The sequence below is a fragment of the Passer domesticus genome, chromosome 10, assembly GCF_036417665.1.
Source record: "Passer domesticus isolate bPasDom1 chromosome 10, bPasDom1.hap1, whole genome shotgun sequence".
NCBI classification, from domain to species: domain Eukaryota; kingdom Metazoa; phylum Chordata; class Aves; order Passeriformes; family Passeridae; genus Passer; species Passer domesticus.
The window spans coordinates 18,540,389-18,554,256 of record NC_087483.1 but is presented as its reverse complement, the minus strand read 5'-3'; the positions used below and the strand labels follow the sequence as shown (position 1 = coordinate 18,554,256).

Sequence of the window (13,868 nt, the reverse complement as noted above, 5' to 3'; positions counted from 1 at the left end):
CCAGTTAAGGGTGAATTTCTCTCCGAAGATCCTTTCTTGTGCGGCTTTATTTTTATAGTACTTTATTTCATGTGGAGGACTGATTAGGAAGCATCCCTTACAGTCACCTTTCTAAGACTATTTCTGCTGTATGGCCTTCTGTGTTTTCTGCAGCTTTATTTCTGGATGCTTAAAAGCAGTTTCTCTTGGAGCAGACTACCTTGTCCTTTGCCCTTGCCTCAGCTTTAATTTCTGTCCTTGAGCTCACTCAGTATAGATCTTTCTTTAATATTAATAACTTGAGAGAATGTGTGTCACTCCAACTGGTAGGAGGCTATAAAGAAGTTTTATCTTCTCTCTAGCATCTTGCAGCATTTTCACTTCTAATACAAGCCGAGTCAGAGTGTTGGTGAAGGAGAACAATAGCACTATGAAATACACAAGAATTTTTTTTATTATCTCACTGTGTTGTAGCATGTTTCTCTTGTATTATAGTAAAGATTTCTGCTGCTTTTGAATTTCTAACTGGAAAGGGTTAAAAATGTGTTGGTTAATGTTATGCTATAAAGACAATGTAATTAATTAGAGGTAAGAATTTATTTTTTCCACAGTGAGACCTAGAAATATGAGCTTGTAACGTCCTCTGTTATGTGTAATGTAGACTAAACTCTGGAAGCTTCCTGAGCAGTGAAACCTGAATATTGCTTTATCTCTATTTTTTTGAAGTTTGTGAAAAGAAGACCCAATTTGTACTCAGTTACAAGTGTGTGTGTATGAAATATACTCACATACTTCATATAGGGAGGCTTGTTCAGATCAGGCCTGTGCCAGGAATTGCTGCATCCAGTAATGTCTGGAACAGACTTAATCTTTTCTGCAGATAGCTGTTCATCTTTGATTTTTGTAGAAGCTTCTTGTGGCTCCTTTTATTCCATAAAAATGTTATGTCTGCAACCTACAATATTGTATGCAATGATACAATTCTACACTTGTACGTCTGAGGAAAGTAGAAGTGGTGGTTGTTTGCCTGCTGTAAGGATGGGGTGTGATGCATATTGGGGCATTTGGTTTTTTGCTTGGGGTTTCTCTTGGGCTGTACAAGGACATCAGTGCATGCATGTTGTGTTGTTGCTGGGCTCTAACTGTTCAGCTCCAGATTGTGATAGTCTGGAGTGTGCAATGTTTGCTTTGTGATCAGCTCTTGATTTTGGAAATTCAGTATTCATATTGCTGTAAAAACAGAGCCCCACCTCTACTACAGCTGAAGATGACACTCCTGTTGGTGGCAGCTGAAATGAAGTTTGAATAAAATACCCCTTCAGGCTTGTTTGGAGGTGGTTTTGGTAAGCAAACCAAAAATGCTTAAGGCTCTTCTAATTCAGTGATAAACTTTGAGAAGGATTTTGAGACGAAGTTTGAGGCTCTGACCAATCTCATCCATACATTCTTCTCCAAGTTGCTTTTTGTGCTCTGCTCCTCAAGCTGTGGTCTGAGAGTAACTAATACTTAAGAATGTTTGGCTGTGTGTCATGATACATTGTGTAGCCTTAAGATGCTTATAGAAATCATTAAATACTACTTAATATATTGAGGTAATGGATCACATTGCAATTTATAATCTAAAAATGATTAAGTGGTAGAATACCTCTTTTACTGACCTTAACCTAAAATATCCCTTTATCAGAAAATGTTTTATGATTATGGGATTTTTAGTTTTACTTTTACACTGTCTAAATGACAGAAAACAATATGGTCAGAGGCCACTCTTTCCCCCAAGTTTGACCTAGCGTTTATTCTGTTGTTGTGTATGTGGAACAGGCATATATGATTTCCATTTACATACTGTAATTGAAGTCTCTTTGCTCTAGTGAAGCATTGATGTGGAGGTACTTCAGAAACATCAGCATGAAGAGTAATTTTAAGTCAGTCCTATTTCTGATTTTTTTTTAGTGCATCCCATTGTTACTATATTAAATTAAAAATTTTGCTATTTTAGGTGTTCTGCACAGGGGAGCAAAATACAGCATCAAACAATAATTAATTGTGAAATCATTAAGTGGTGATGTTTAAATACCTTTCAGCTGACCATCAATAAAATAAACTTATTTTGATTCTCTTACTCATTAAAAGTCAGAAATACCCAGTGTGGACTGTAACATATATTAAGTATGTTGTGTAGCTTTCAGAAAAGGAGACGTACTTTTCTGTCTGAGTTGGGAACAAAAAGAATCAAGAATGCATTCCAACTTTTTCCACATATTAAAAATGTGAATCTATAGATTTATTTAAAAACCTAACAATAAATGGGAGTGCTTTAATTATAAAATGGTTGGTTTTTAATTTGTGTATGTGTTGACTGAAAATAAATGTGTAGAATTCTTGAACCCGTTTTAGACTGTTTGAACAGTGATGGTGTTATATTAGGTGGCAACAGCTAAGTCAGGATTCTGTGACAAAATGAATGTCAAGCCCATTTTTTAAAATTTATGTCACTTCTCTGCTTACATTGCACTTGTGCATTCGTGTGACCTGGCTTTAATTTAACATTTGGTAAATATTTGCATAGTAATTCCTAAAGTGTTCTCCCACACATAAAGGAAATGATGATAAACAGCTTTTAAGTGGCTTGATGTTAAACGCAAACATGACTTGCACCCTAAGGTAAAATGCACATCAGAGTAGCTGTTCAATATTCATTTGCCAAATGCTGTTATGAATTATACCAGGTAACTTAGTCATACGTCTTCTTTACGTAGATTTTTACAGGTTTGTACTTCAGCTGAATTTCTGCCTAGGGGTTATGTGCTGTGCTGCGAGAGAGCTTCTCCCCACTTGTGATGCTAGGACTTTCAGGAGCTATAGTTAGTGTTTTCTTCAAGATGAGCTTTCTAACACTTAGGAGTACAGATAGATGCAGGCAACCGTACCTGAATGCAGCCCAGAGCTTCCAGGCCATGTTAATGTTTTATTTTTGCAAGAGACTTTTTTATTTTTCAAAACTTAAGTATTTCTTTTTAAGCATGTCAAGTTTTAATGATGATGATTAAGAAGATACAGTGAAGAATCATTTTAGACACTGTCATTCATTAGAATAAGATTTCAATCTCAAGCTAGAGAAACATAAAGAAACATCAATCATCTAAAAAAAAAATCCCAAATCTTGTCCTAGTGTTTTGGAATACAGTTGTTAGACTTTTTTTAATTCATAGGTTCCAGCAAGTGCCTTCTCAGTAAGCATGTTCTTAATCAATCTCTTCCCTGATCAAAAATGGGGTGTCATCCAGTATTTGCTGCTTTCAGCAGGTGAGAAGTGTTATTTTGTTGAAGCTGTCTAGCACTGACCCTTCACACAGTCTGTTATCTCTGTTACTGGGTTCTGACCATTCGGGAGACACTGTAGAATCAGCTAACTCTGTTTTGCAAGACTTCCAGTCATATACTTTATAAACTATAAAGTTACTCAGTTACTTTATAAGGCTATCTTCTGCCTAGGGGTTTTAAAACACATGGAAACCTGAAGTGTTCTTGATGCCCCTTTTGATTGTTTTATCATAGTAAAGCATAAGAACCTTAAAATAGGACAGTCCTTTTCCTGAGCAAGTTTAATTTTCTCTGATAATGATTCTACCGTGGATGTACCATGGTTATGTTTTGGACCCATTCTAATCCTTTTGAGCTCTAAATAATGTGCAAAATGTGAGTTTGTGCATATGCATGTGGATACAGTGCTATTTGGAACTTTAGATACTCAACTTTTACATCTGCTGGTAGTTAATGGCTTAAGTGGTGAGTTTTCTAAAATATTAATGTTTTATTTAGTGAAGCTGTCTGGACTCTTGGTGCAAGTAAAGAAACACAAAAGGAAAGGGTATAGACTTTAGGTGTGGTTTTTTTTTTTTAATGGACACTTTGTATCCATTGCATGGCAGTGTTTGGAGTTCATCAAAAGAACAGAAAATGTTCTCTGACTTGGAAATCTTTTTGAATGGCCAAGTGGGTTTGCTGGTAAGATGAACCATTGTTACTATTGTGACTGTGTGGAGGATAACCTGGGCTAACAGTAGTTACTATTTGCTTCATCAAACAAGTTTATAAAAAGCCTCCTGCTCCCAGCATGGATTTTTAACTTTCAGGGATGAAGTTTATATAAGCTAATGGAAGCCATTCACATTTTTATTTCTGAGGCAGCAAGTATTCAGTCTTGCTCTAGTCTGTGGTGGTCATTGTAAATGGGGAGTCCTTGAGATCAGAAGGTCGTAGTGTGTCCATACTATGTATACCTGAGCCACAGTATGTGTCTAAACCATTAAGAAGTATTTTTCTTCAAAACAAACTGTGAATCCTGCTCTACTTTATTTCTTGTACCTCAGTGTGAATTGTCATTGTTTTCTTTTAAAAAAATCTTACATTTGCTACACTTGTTCCAAAGGAGTCGTGAGGAATGGCATCGTCTGTCCTTTGAGACTATTTTAGAGATGTTCTCTTGATATTACCACTAACAAAAATAATTAAATTACTGTATTTGCTGTGGCCCAAAGTAAAAGAGGGTTAGGAATTTGTTAAATTTAATGTAGTTTAGGGTGGCTGTGTGTCTTGAGCTTGTGTCCTGCCAATTTGCACCATTCTGTTGGGACAGTAGGGTGTTATACTTGTTTTTTTCTTTGTTTCTGTTTCAGTGACACATCTCTGTTGGTATAGCTACTGAATCACAAATAGAAGTAAACACTGAAAGCAAAATATTCCAATATTCTGTGTATTTTTTAAACTTCAGCTTTATTCTTAACACTTCAACAACATAATACAGTAGGTTTTAATGTATCTTCAGCCAAATAGGTTAGCCACAGAAGTTAGCCCAGTTAAGAGGAGTGATTTTCAATTATGCTGTTTTAATGCTGCTAACTATTAAAAGCTTTGTGGTTGCATTAGTTAAAAGGTTCAGGAGGAACATCTGTAGCTACTGATGTGTTCTGGTTTTAGAGTATCATATTTTGTAATTTTATTTGTAGGGTCAAACTACGCTTTTTTTTCAAGGTAACTGCATTAGGTAAATTGTATCATCTAAATTAACCTGCTAATTTATTCTCAGGATTTCCTTTGGTTGAGATGATCCTGAGGTGTGTTAAAAGTCTCTTTTCCCCAACCCAGCTGTCCGAGAAGAAATCAGAAGTCTTTGTCTGTCGTTCTCTAGGTTGTTTATTATTTCTTATCTAAAACATTTTCTGTCTGGCCTGCCAAGGTCTGTTCTGCAGGCCAGTCTGAGGCATATTCCCTCCCACAGGACTGGTGTTGTCTTTTATACTATAATCTATGTATTTGATATTTACAGTTATGTTCCAATACCTCTCACCTATGTTAGACAGTGACTTTCTACTCTAAACCAATCCCAGAGTGCCACCATTACCAAGAAGATGGAGGCTAGGAAGAAGGGAGAAGAACAGGACAATGCCCAAATCCCTCCATCTTGTCCCCCTAGGCCCCCATAGTAAAATTCTTCAAAATTCCACCCTTCACCCTGTGACAACTACTGTTATGCTACTTAAACTTTTGTGACTTGTAATTCTTCATATAAAGTTGGTAATTTACTCCATGGGTTGAACTCAAAGCCACAGGGGTCTTTGCCTGCATGCCAGGGTCTCCGACCCCACTGCCTAGGCTTTGAGACATCCAGAGCATCCAGAGGGATGTCCTGGGTTCTGACAATTTATTGCATAAAGTTATGTTTCTTTTCTGCCTTTTCATCTTTGAGTTTTATGGTTATGGTAAAAGCACCTAAGCCCTGGTCTTAAAGATAGAAATTTGAGCTGTAATAGTTGTCCACACTTTGTCACTTTGCAGAAAAAATAGCTATTAATTGATGCTCTTAAACTTTGTCATTTTGAACATGTGATACCTAGAATGAACAAACATTTGCTATTTTACAAATGGATGGTTTCATTGCAAAATGAAATAACTGTAGTAAGAGGTAAATTAGAGATTAAATGGACATGTTACAAATTGACATACTATTAGATGCTTAATTGTGTGGTTGTTACGCAGCTGTACTGTATCTATTTAAACTTAACCCTCAGTTGCAGGTCATCAGTGGTCATCTTCTTTTGTCCATTTCTGAAACGTTTCTCAAAGCTTTGTGTGTGCATGCCCCTTTCCTGGCTCTCAGTTTTAGCATGTTCTGGCCACTCTCTGTAATATCTGATGGAGGACTCAAGTATGTTTTATAATCCTAACCAGGCATGTTTTCTTTCTTCATTGTGCTGTAGCAGATGCAATGTTCCTCATTGCTGATAGCACAGAGTACTCACACATGTCACTGTGACTCACTGAGCTGCTATGTGCTTATTAAACCACAAGAACTGGTCCTAGGAGGATAAGTCTTAACTTATTTCTTATTAACAGAAATAAATACCACTTGGAAGTTGTGTATACAGGTAGCTGGTATAGTTTGGGAGCAGTGACTACAGACTGTGTGTCTGCTCTCTCATTTTGTATTTCCTGTCTGGGAGAATTTGTATTGTTGAGCAGTACACTCAGCCTTTTGGCTTCAGGGTCAGTGGAATTTGGCTTCAGGGTCAGCTGAACTCCTGGTTATTGAAGTGAAGGGGTTAATAATATATGAAGAAAGCATTAGTTTTGGAGAATTAATATGTACCCTGTTAATATGATACACAGTATTGCATTGAAATTTGAGAGTATTTATTTGTGAAAGCAGACTGGAATTTACTTATTCATTTGGGGGGTTTTGCCACAATAGGATTATCTGCCTCCTCAGATAAAGAGAAAGGAATGATGGATGTGTTTTATATATCTCAAAATATATGGCTACACCTCCCCACAACCTGTCAGGAGGGGTGCATGTCCATCCGTAGATTATTTTGGGTATTATCAATACAAACAAATACATATATATGTATATCTACCAAGCATTGTAAAACAAAAATAACTTTTAAAAATTATTTTACATTCACTATTCAAATTAAAGACTGATAAGGAAATAAAAATGTATATATGTATGTTTTAAAGATGTTTTTTGTGTAGTGTCCTGTAGGTATTGCCTTGTTTTTAATCTGTAGTTTTCATTTGCTCTCAATTTCAATTTTGAATAGTGGTTCCAATATTCTACCTCGTGATTACAGAGGGAAGTAGGTGGAAAATAAGTGGGACACAAAACTGCTATGTCTGACAGCACTGAAATCATGCAAGGGTGGGTTAAGAAGTCTTGTATCTGTCTTTCAGGATCCAGCTTCCTGGGTAAATATTCACCACCTGGAGTACACAGATGGAGGAATCCTGGACCCAGATGATGTGCTGGCAGATGTTGTGGAAGACAAAGATAAGGTAGAGCTTGTATGAAAATGTTATGTGTCTCTTCAAATAACAAATGCTTTCTCATTTCTTGGATATATGGCAGGTGAAATGGATGTTAAATATCGTTAAACACACCTGCCCTGTGGATGGATGGAATGTAGGAGAACAGAGATAGTGATGAAGGTAATTTCACCCCTAAGGAGTTACAGCTGCACTAATTACCAAGAATTAGGAACAGGCCTGCCCTTAACAGGCCACAGCTAGAGCCAGTTAGGATGGCTATTATAAAAGAGTAGGTTGGCTGGTCGAGAAGTGAGATGGAGCCTGTTGGCTGTGCTGTGAGGAAGGAGTCAGTGCTGCGAGGAGCTGCCCATGAGAAATCACCGAGAAGGTATGGAGCTTTTGCAATAAGATGGCAACACTGGGGGAGTGGGAAGCATGACCCAAGCAGTGAGAAGAGAAGTCTAAGCAGTTCGCTTAGGGCTGAACCTTTTCAAGCAGTTCTATGTTTCTTTTTATTTCTATATTCAAATACCATGGTGAAGAATGTGGGCTTTACAAGACTTTTTTCTTTTTTTATGCCACATAAAAATAAATGCTACTTAAAATGTCTTCTATAATCTTTTCCTTTGCATGGAGTTAAGTTTTTGAGAATCATTCAAATGTCATGGTTGACTGTGGCAAAATAGACCAATCTTGTAATGACAAGAACAGTTATTTCAACTGTTAAATTCTGGGAGGAGCCCCTATGATTTGCTACTGAAAGTCTGAGCAAACTGCTTATTCACTTTAAAAGCTGTGAGTCTTTAATTTCAATTAAAATAAGACACATTTTTTACCTGGGTAGTAGTAACTGCAGAGAAACCTCTTTTAATTTTATTTTTAATTGTTAGAAAAGTTTAGTTTTGGGAAACTTATTGGTGACAATCAGCATAGAGAAGGAGGGGTATTATTTATAAAACTTCACTGATTTTATCTTTCTTTTTTCCTTCATAAAATCAGAGGAAAAAAAATTAATGGCTTTAAACCAAAGACCCAAATATGGGATATGCCTGTGCTTTTAGACAAATTGCTTTGTCTATTTAAAGTGCCATATGCTTGATGACTTAAAAAATAATTTAGTATATTGCAAACAGAATTGCTACTTTTGTATGCTGTGTTGATTCTTCAGTGACTTACTACAAAGCAGAACATTTTGCTTATGACTAATGGGATGCTGCTTCTTTGTATCTTAGAAAATTGTTTAGGTTGTACTTCAGTGTTACTTTAGGATGGGAATTTTTAAAAACAGTGGAACTCTGTTATATTTTCTTTTTATCATATTTGTGTTTCTTGCTTGTCCATATTTACTGAAAAGTATACTTACACACCTTTTTTTTCCAGGAATGTTTGGAGACAAAAGAACAGAGTTCTGAAATTGAACAGCTGTGTATAAAGAATAAGACTATAAGCATAAGATGTCATAAAATGACTTATTACATCAAAGAAAAATGTTTTGCTGGTCTCATTAGTTAATGAAAATTAGTATGTTTACCCAGGATTTTTTCTATTTAAAGTACTGGTAGAGGAGTTCTTGTGGAAATGTGAGCATCAATGTGCAGAATATTTGATATGACACATAGTTTCTAACTTGTGACCAGAGCCTTTGCTGTGCCTTGTTGGTGGCTGTTGCTGGTTGAGTATGTGTAGCTGAATAAGCTTCTAGGTCACAGCTGTGGGTCTAAGCTTCCTCAGTTATGACAATGCTGAATGAGGCTCTGAGGCTGCCTTAGGGAAAACTCACTGGGAAACCTGAATCTTACTCTTTGAAGTGGTCTGGTGTGGTTTGGGAATACAGCAAACTCCTCAATTTCTCTTCCTCTGATATCTCAATTACATGGGATGTATTACTATCATCTTATTTTCTTCAGAGTGGCTTGGTGAAACAGGGATAAGAGACTTGCTGAACAGAGGAGCTGCAGTGAAACATCAGATTTTTTTGATTAAAGTAAGGGAGAATGTTGTAAGGGATCTGCTGGTCTGAGAGGTTTAAGAATTCTTTCATTTGAGAGTGGAATTGGGCCATAGTATGTGTAAGGAGTTGTCCATACTACCTACTTACAAAGTTTGATATGATCTGATATCAAAGAACCAGCCTTATAAAAGGCTTACAAATAGTTTTGATAGCTTTACTGTGGCCTGTTAGTCTTTGAGCCTTCACCAGTGTTATTTCACACTGAGAATCTCTACTAGGGGATCTTTAAGCTTTGCAAAAAAGGGGAGGAGATACTCAGATTGGATTGACCTGCTATCTTATTTGGTGTTTAAACTCCTTGAATAGATGAAGGATTTTTGGTATGTTTATCTGTGCTCTGCTTGTCTTTGTGTTATGATTATCTGTATATGTGGTAAATGAATAGGCCACAGGTTTGTTGCTCCCTTGTCATCCTTTTCTGTGCATCCAAGCCAGTGACATAGTTTCGCATTAAATCAGTCACTCTCTATAAAAATAACCTTGCACTTAACCTCAGTGCCTTTAACCAAAGGTGTGTTTGGCACTGCTGACCATCAGGCTCTTCTTCAGTGGCAGAGGAAATGCTGCTGCCTTTTGAAGAGGTAATCTGCTGTAGATCATACTTTGATAGCAATAAATTAGCACAGTTTCTTCAGAAAAAAATGTCTTTGCTAATCTATTGAATTCTTTCACTGTGACAACAAAACAGGTAGAGTGCTATCAGATATAATTTACTTGGAATTTCAAAAGCTTTTGACAGTCCTTAACAATAGACTGTTAAGGAGGTGCAACTATTCGTGAGGTAAGCGGGAAGTGCTGTGGTGGGTTAGTGAATAAATGAGGGGGAACTAAAAAATGGAGTAAATGCTGAGGTTCCAACTCTGAAGTAATGGCACTGGAATGTGTAATGCTCATCACTGGGAGTGGCTGTAATTTTGAGCTCTGCTTACATTAACTTCCTGCCTTGCTCTTGAACTCCAGACTAATCGAAGTTCAACTGTGCAGCTGCCAACTGCACAGTTATGCTGGACAGAGTGGCATTTTTTAATTGCCTGTAAAACAGATCTAAATTAGTATTACGTGTGCTTGGTAACATGTCATGTGAAAATGCTTTGGAAATTCTGCTGGCTGAGAGTCCCTCTTGCTGCTGTTGCCTCAGCAATAATCTGTGACCTAAATAGGATGTCCAAAGCTAGTTGACATAGTTTTGTAGAATAGCTTTAAAATAGCTTGTTTTCAGTGTGTTATCCAGCAATTGGTTCACGCCCCGATAATCTGAATGATGAATTAATTAAAATCCTGAAATTTTGTCAGTTGAATAAGAACATGCTATTTAAATTGTCTGATTTTAATGCTGAAGTTATAAATAGAGTCCTCTTTGTATACTGTTCTTAGCAGATCTCCCACTTGAAATGAACTCTTGAACAAGAAAATGTTCTGAGAAAATTTCTTGACTGTGTAGAAGATGGAGTACAAAATGTTTCCTTTCATGGCATTGTGTACATGGAGCCCTGTGCTTGGCATATGTCTTAAATGCATAAACTTAATGTAACCATGTAGACTTCCTGCTGATTTTTTTATATGGAATCGTGTTTTCATAAACTAGCAAACACCTGGGGAGGCTAAGAGGATGTAATGAAAACCTGTGTTAAGTTAAAACTTGCTTTGCTTACAGGACAACAAGCTTCCTTGATCAGAACAGTTCTGCTTTCTGAATAAATGTAGAGGTCTGCAGGGAAAATACACTTTCTACCAAACTTTATATGTATATATGTGTTCATATTTTGACAGGATTAAATACAATCACAACATGTTTCCAGGTGTGCTTTTTCAACAGAGCCTTTCTGAAGTAGGAGATGGTGGTCGCTGTCAGAGTGACGGGTTTTTCGTTGGGTTGTTTTGATTTTGTTTTGTAGGGTTTTTTTATCTGTTTGTTTGCTTTTGTCTTTTTGTTTGCTTTTGTCTTTTTCTTGTTGCTTGATACTTTTTGGTTTTTGTGGATATCTTGGATATTTTGTAAGACTGAGTTTGCAAGGGCAGTATTGCAGTAGCTACAGTTGAGCTAACAAAGCTGCTGAACGTTTTGTAAAGATACATTTTCTGATCTGTGCTGATGGCAAAAGATTAGGCATGTCATCCTAGGAGGTGGTGTGGGTTTCAGCTCTCCAGAGACTTGTTTGTTGGCAGCACTGCTGCTAACAGTGGGGGGTGTTTTGTGGCGTGGGGTGGTTTTTTTAGGAGTGGAAGGAATAAAAAAAGTAAGTCATTGTGATGGGCAGTGTGCTGACACTGAAATGGCAGGATACCAATATGATCTTAGAAATTAGTTTTTTCTTGGGTATTTTCTTTGTTAAATATAGATGAGTAGGGGTTTTTAACAGCAGCGGAAGCTTTTGAAGGACACAAAGCAACTTCAATGAAATGCTGAAATAGTGACACTGTATCAAGATTTGTAGTGACTGCAACTGTCATTTAAGTGTTTCTAATGATGATATCAGGTAAATGGTATGAATTAAGTGTAGTTCAGATACCTATTTTAGTTAAGCATTTAATGAAATATTAAATAGGAAAATCAATGAATTCTTTCTTCTCCGCTCACTACAGCAGAAATGCAATATTGAAAAAACATGTCTCCTGGATGATCTTCTAATGCTAGGGAAATCAGCTGCTGGCTGTTCAAAATGGCTATTGGGCCCATGCATGCTCCTGATAAGAAGCTCAAGATCTGGCTGAAGCTGTTGTCACAGATGCAAAGTAACTCTTTGAAGCCCTACTTCAGACAGAAGCCTTTGCAGGCAGCTTTAGTTTCAGTGATGATTTTGCAAGTGTGAGGCTAGTTTGGAGAAGATTTTTCAACAAAGCAATAAAAATGAAGCAGATGTGAACTTCAAGACTGATGTTATTATACAAAAGAAATGTTTTTCCAGGTAGAAAAACATGCTGACAGGCATGTTTTCTGCCGGTGGATTTTGAACTTCTCTGTTATTTACAGGCAGGTTTAGTCACTGGGAGGTCTGGCAGTCTGGGTTGAGCACTATAGAACAGTTATTTTTTGACCTGGTTTTGACTCTGTAGACGTTCAGGGTTTCCATTTTGACTGTGAAAGTGATGATATACTCTTATGTGCAATGTATATTTAAGTTAAAATGAGCTAATTCCACCTTTGATCAGTTTCTATTCTATTCAACCATCAAATTCCTCATGAAACAGAAGTAAATCAGAGCCACAGTAACCCTTAGGTAAATATACAAGCTCTGACTGAAGACTGTGACGTGATAAGGAAAATTTCTACATCAAGATGAAAAATGGCAACATTGAGTGAGAATGAGAAGGGGGAAAGTGGATAGAAATGTCTCAGTAGTTTAAATGAAGTTAGGGTATACTGAGCCAGTTTCTCCTCACACGGAGTTACAGCATTGCTGCTTTAAAAGCTTCCCCTGGATGTTGGTGGCAGAGGCCTCAATGCTGTTTTAAGTTACCTCCCAGTGTGTCAGCAGAGCGTGTAAATGTCATGCTTTACAGCTTTTTTGTTGTATGGCTTTATTCTCAAATATATGATCCATGCAAATAATGCATACTTAAGTTAGAGAAATGCTGTTCAAACTCTAGACTTCTAAGTAATTTAGTGTAATTGAGCTCTCTAGGGTTTTGTAACTGTCTGATGACTGGGGTGTAGAATAGAGGGGTATTTATTCTTTAGTTTGTGGTACAATGGTGTATTGTACTTGTTTGGGAAAAACAGGAAGAGATGTGAGACTTCATTACAGCTGAGAATTTTTACCTATTGAAGTTTATACTGCAGTGGGTTTTTTATGTAGACTCCTCTACAAATTACTGCATATTGGGCAAGCTTCCCTTGGAGAAGTTTAAAAAATCCCTTTTTTATAAGAATGTGGGAGAGGTGTCTGGTAACACAGGAAGCAGTTTGATGTTAGTTTCATCTAATATGGAGGTAGCATTGGAAGTCTGCAATGGACAGGATAGTTCAAAATGGTGTGTTATAACTTGGATGCTGTGTGTCTTTCATAAAATTTGTATCAAAAAGAAGAATCAAAGACAGAATTACAGCTTTTCTTCCTTGTAAGGTGGTTAATATTGCTCTGGACTAGGGTTTTGACACAATGTTTTATGACATTCAGTTGGTTAATACCATGGCCCATTATTGCTCTGATACATGTGCTGTTGCTGACTGTTGAACTGGCTGCAGCAAATGCACCCTTCAGACTTCTGACTCTTAGTGCTTCTGGCAGTGTCTTGCTTATGCTTCTGTAAATTTGAATGCCTTTTTGGGAACATGGGTGTTCAGAGGCAGCCAATTTTGATGTTTAGCTCCTTGCTGTTAATGAGGTAAACCAAAGGATTAGTAGATCAAAAAGCCTGATGTGATCAATATGAGGAAAATGAAGTTGCAGAAATTTGGCAAAACTTGTACGTAAGGCCTGCTGTTCTTTGATTTGGTTTTAATGTGATTTTGGTTCCCCCCCTTATTATAATTGTAAAGTTGTGGTTAGTATCTCTGCCAGAATATGTGTAGCTGTTTGTGACTCTTCCTCACTGCCTCTGGTTTTGTATTTCTATTTTGTGATTTCAATAA

The 13,868-nt window shown here is 37.0% G+C and overlaps 1 protein-coding gene across 7 annotated transcripts in view; it reads left to right on the top strand.

Moving 5' to 3' along the window:
• PARD3B (par-3 family cell polarity regulator beta) overlaps positions 1–13,868 on the top strand; it is a 531,684-nt gene that overhangs the window by 156,249 nt on the left and 361,567 nt on the right. For 6 of the 7 annotated variants that reach the window (XM_064434188.1, XM_064434182.1, XM_064434186.1 and 3 more), the window contains exon 2: positions 7,210–7,311. Coding sequence is in view for 5 of the 7 variants with exons in the window: in XM_064434182.1 (XP_064290252.1) it covers positions 7,210–7,311 (102 nt within the window). In the remaining 2 variants the exon portion in view is untranslated. Of the gene's footprint in view, positions 1–7,209; positions 7,312–7,557; positions 7,673–13,868 lie in introns of those variants that run through there. The other variant, XM_064434190.1, reaches the window with a different exon arrangement.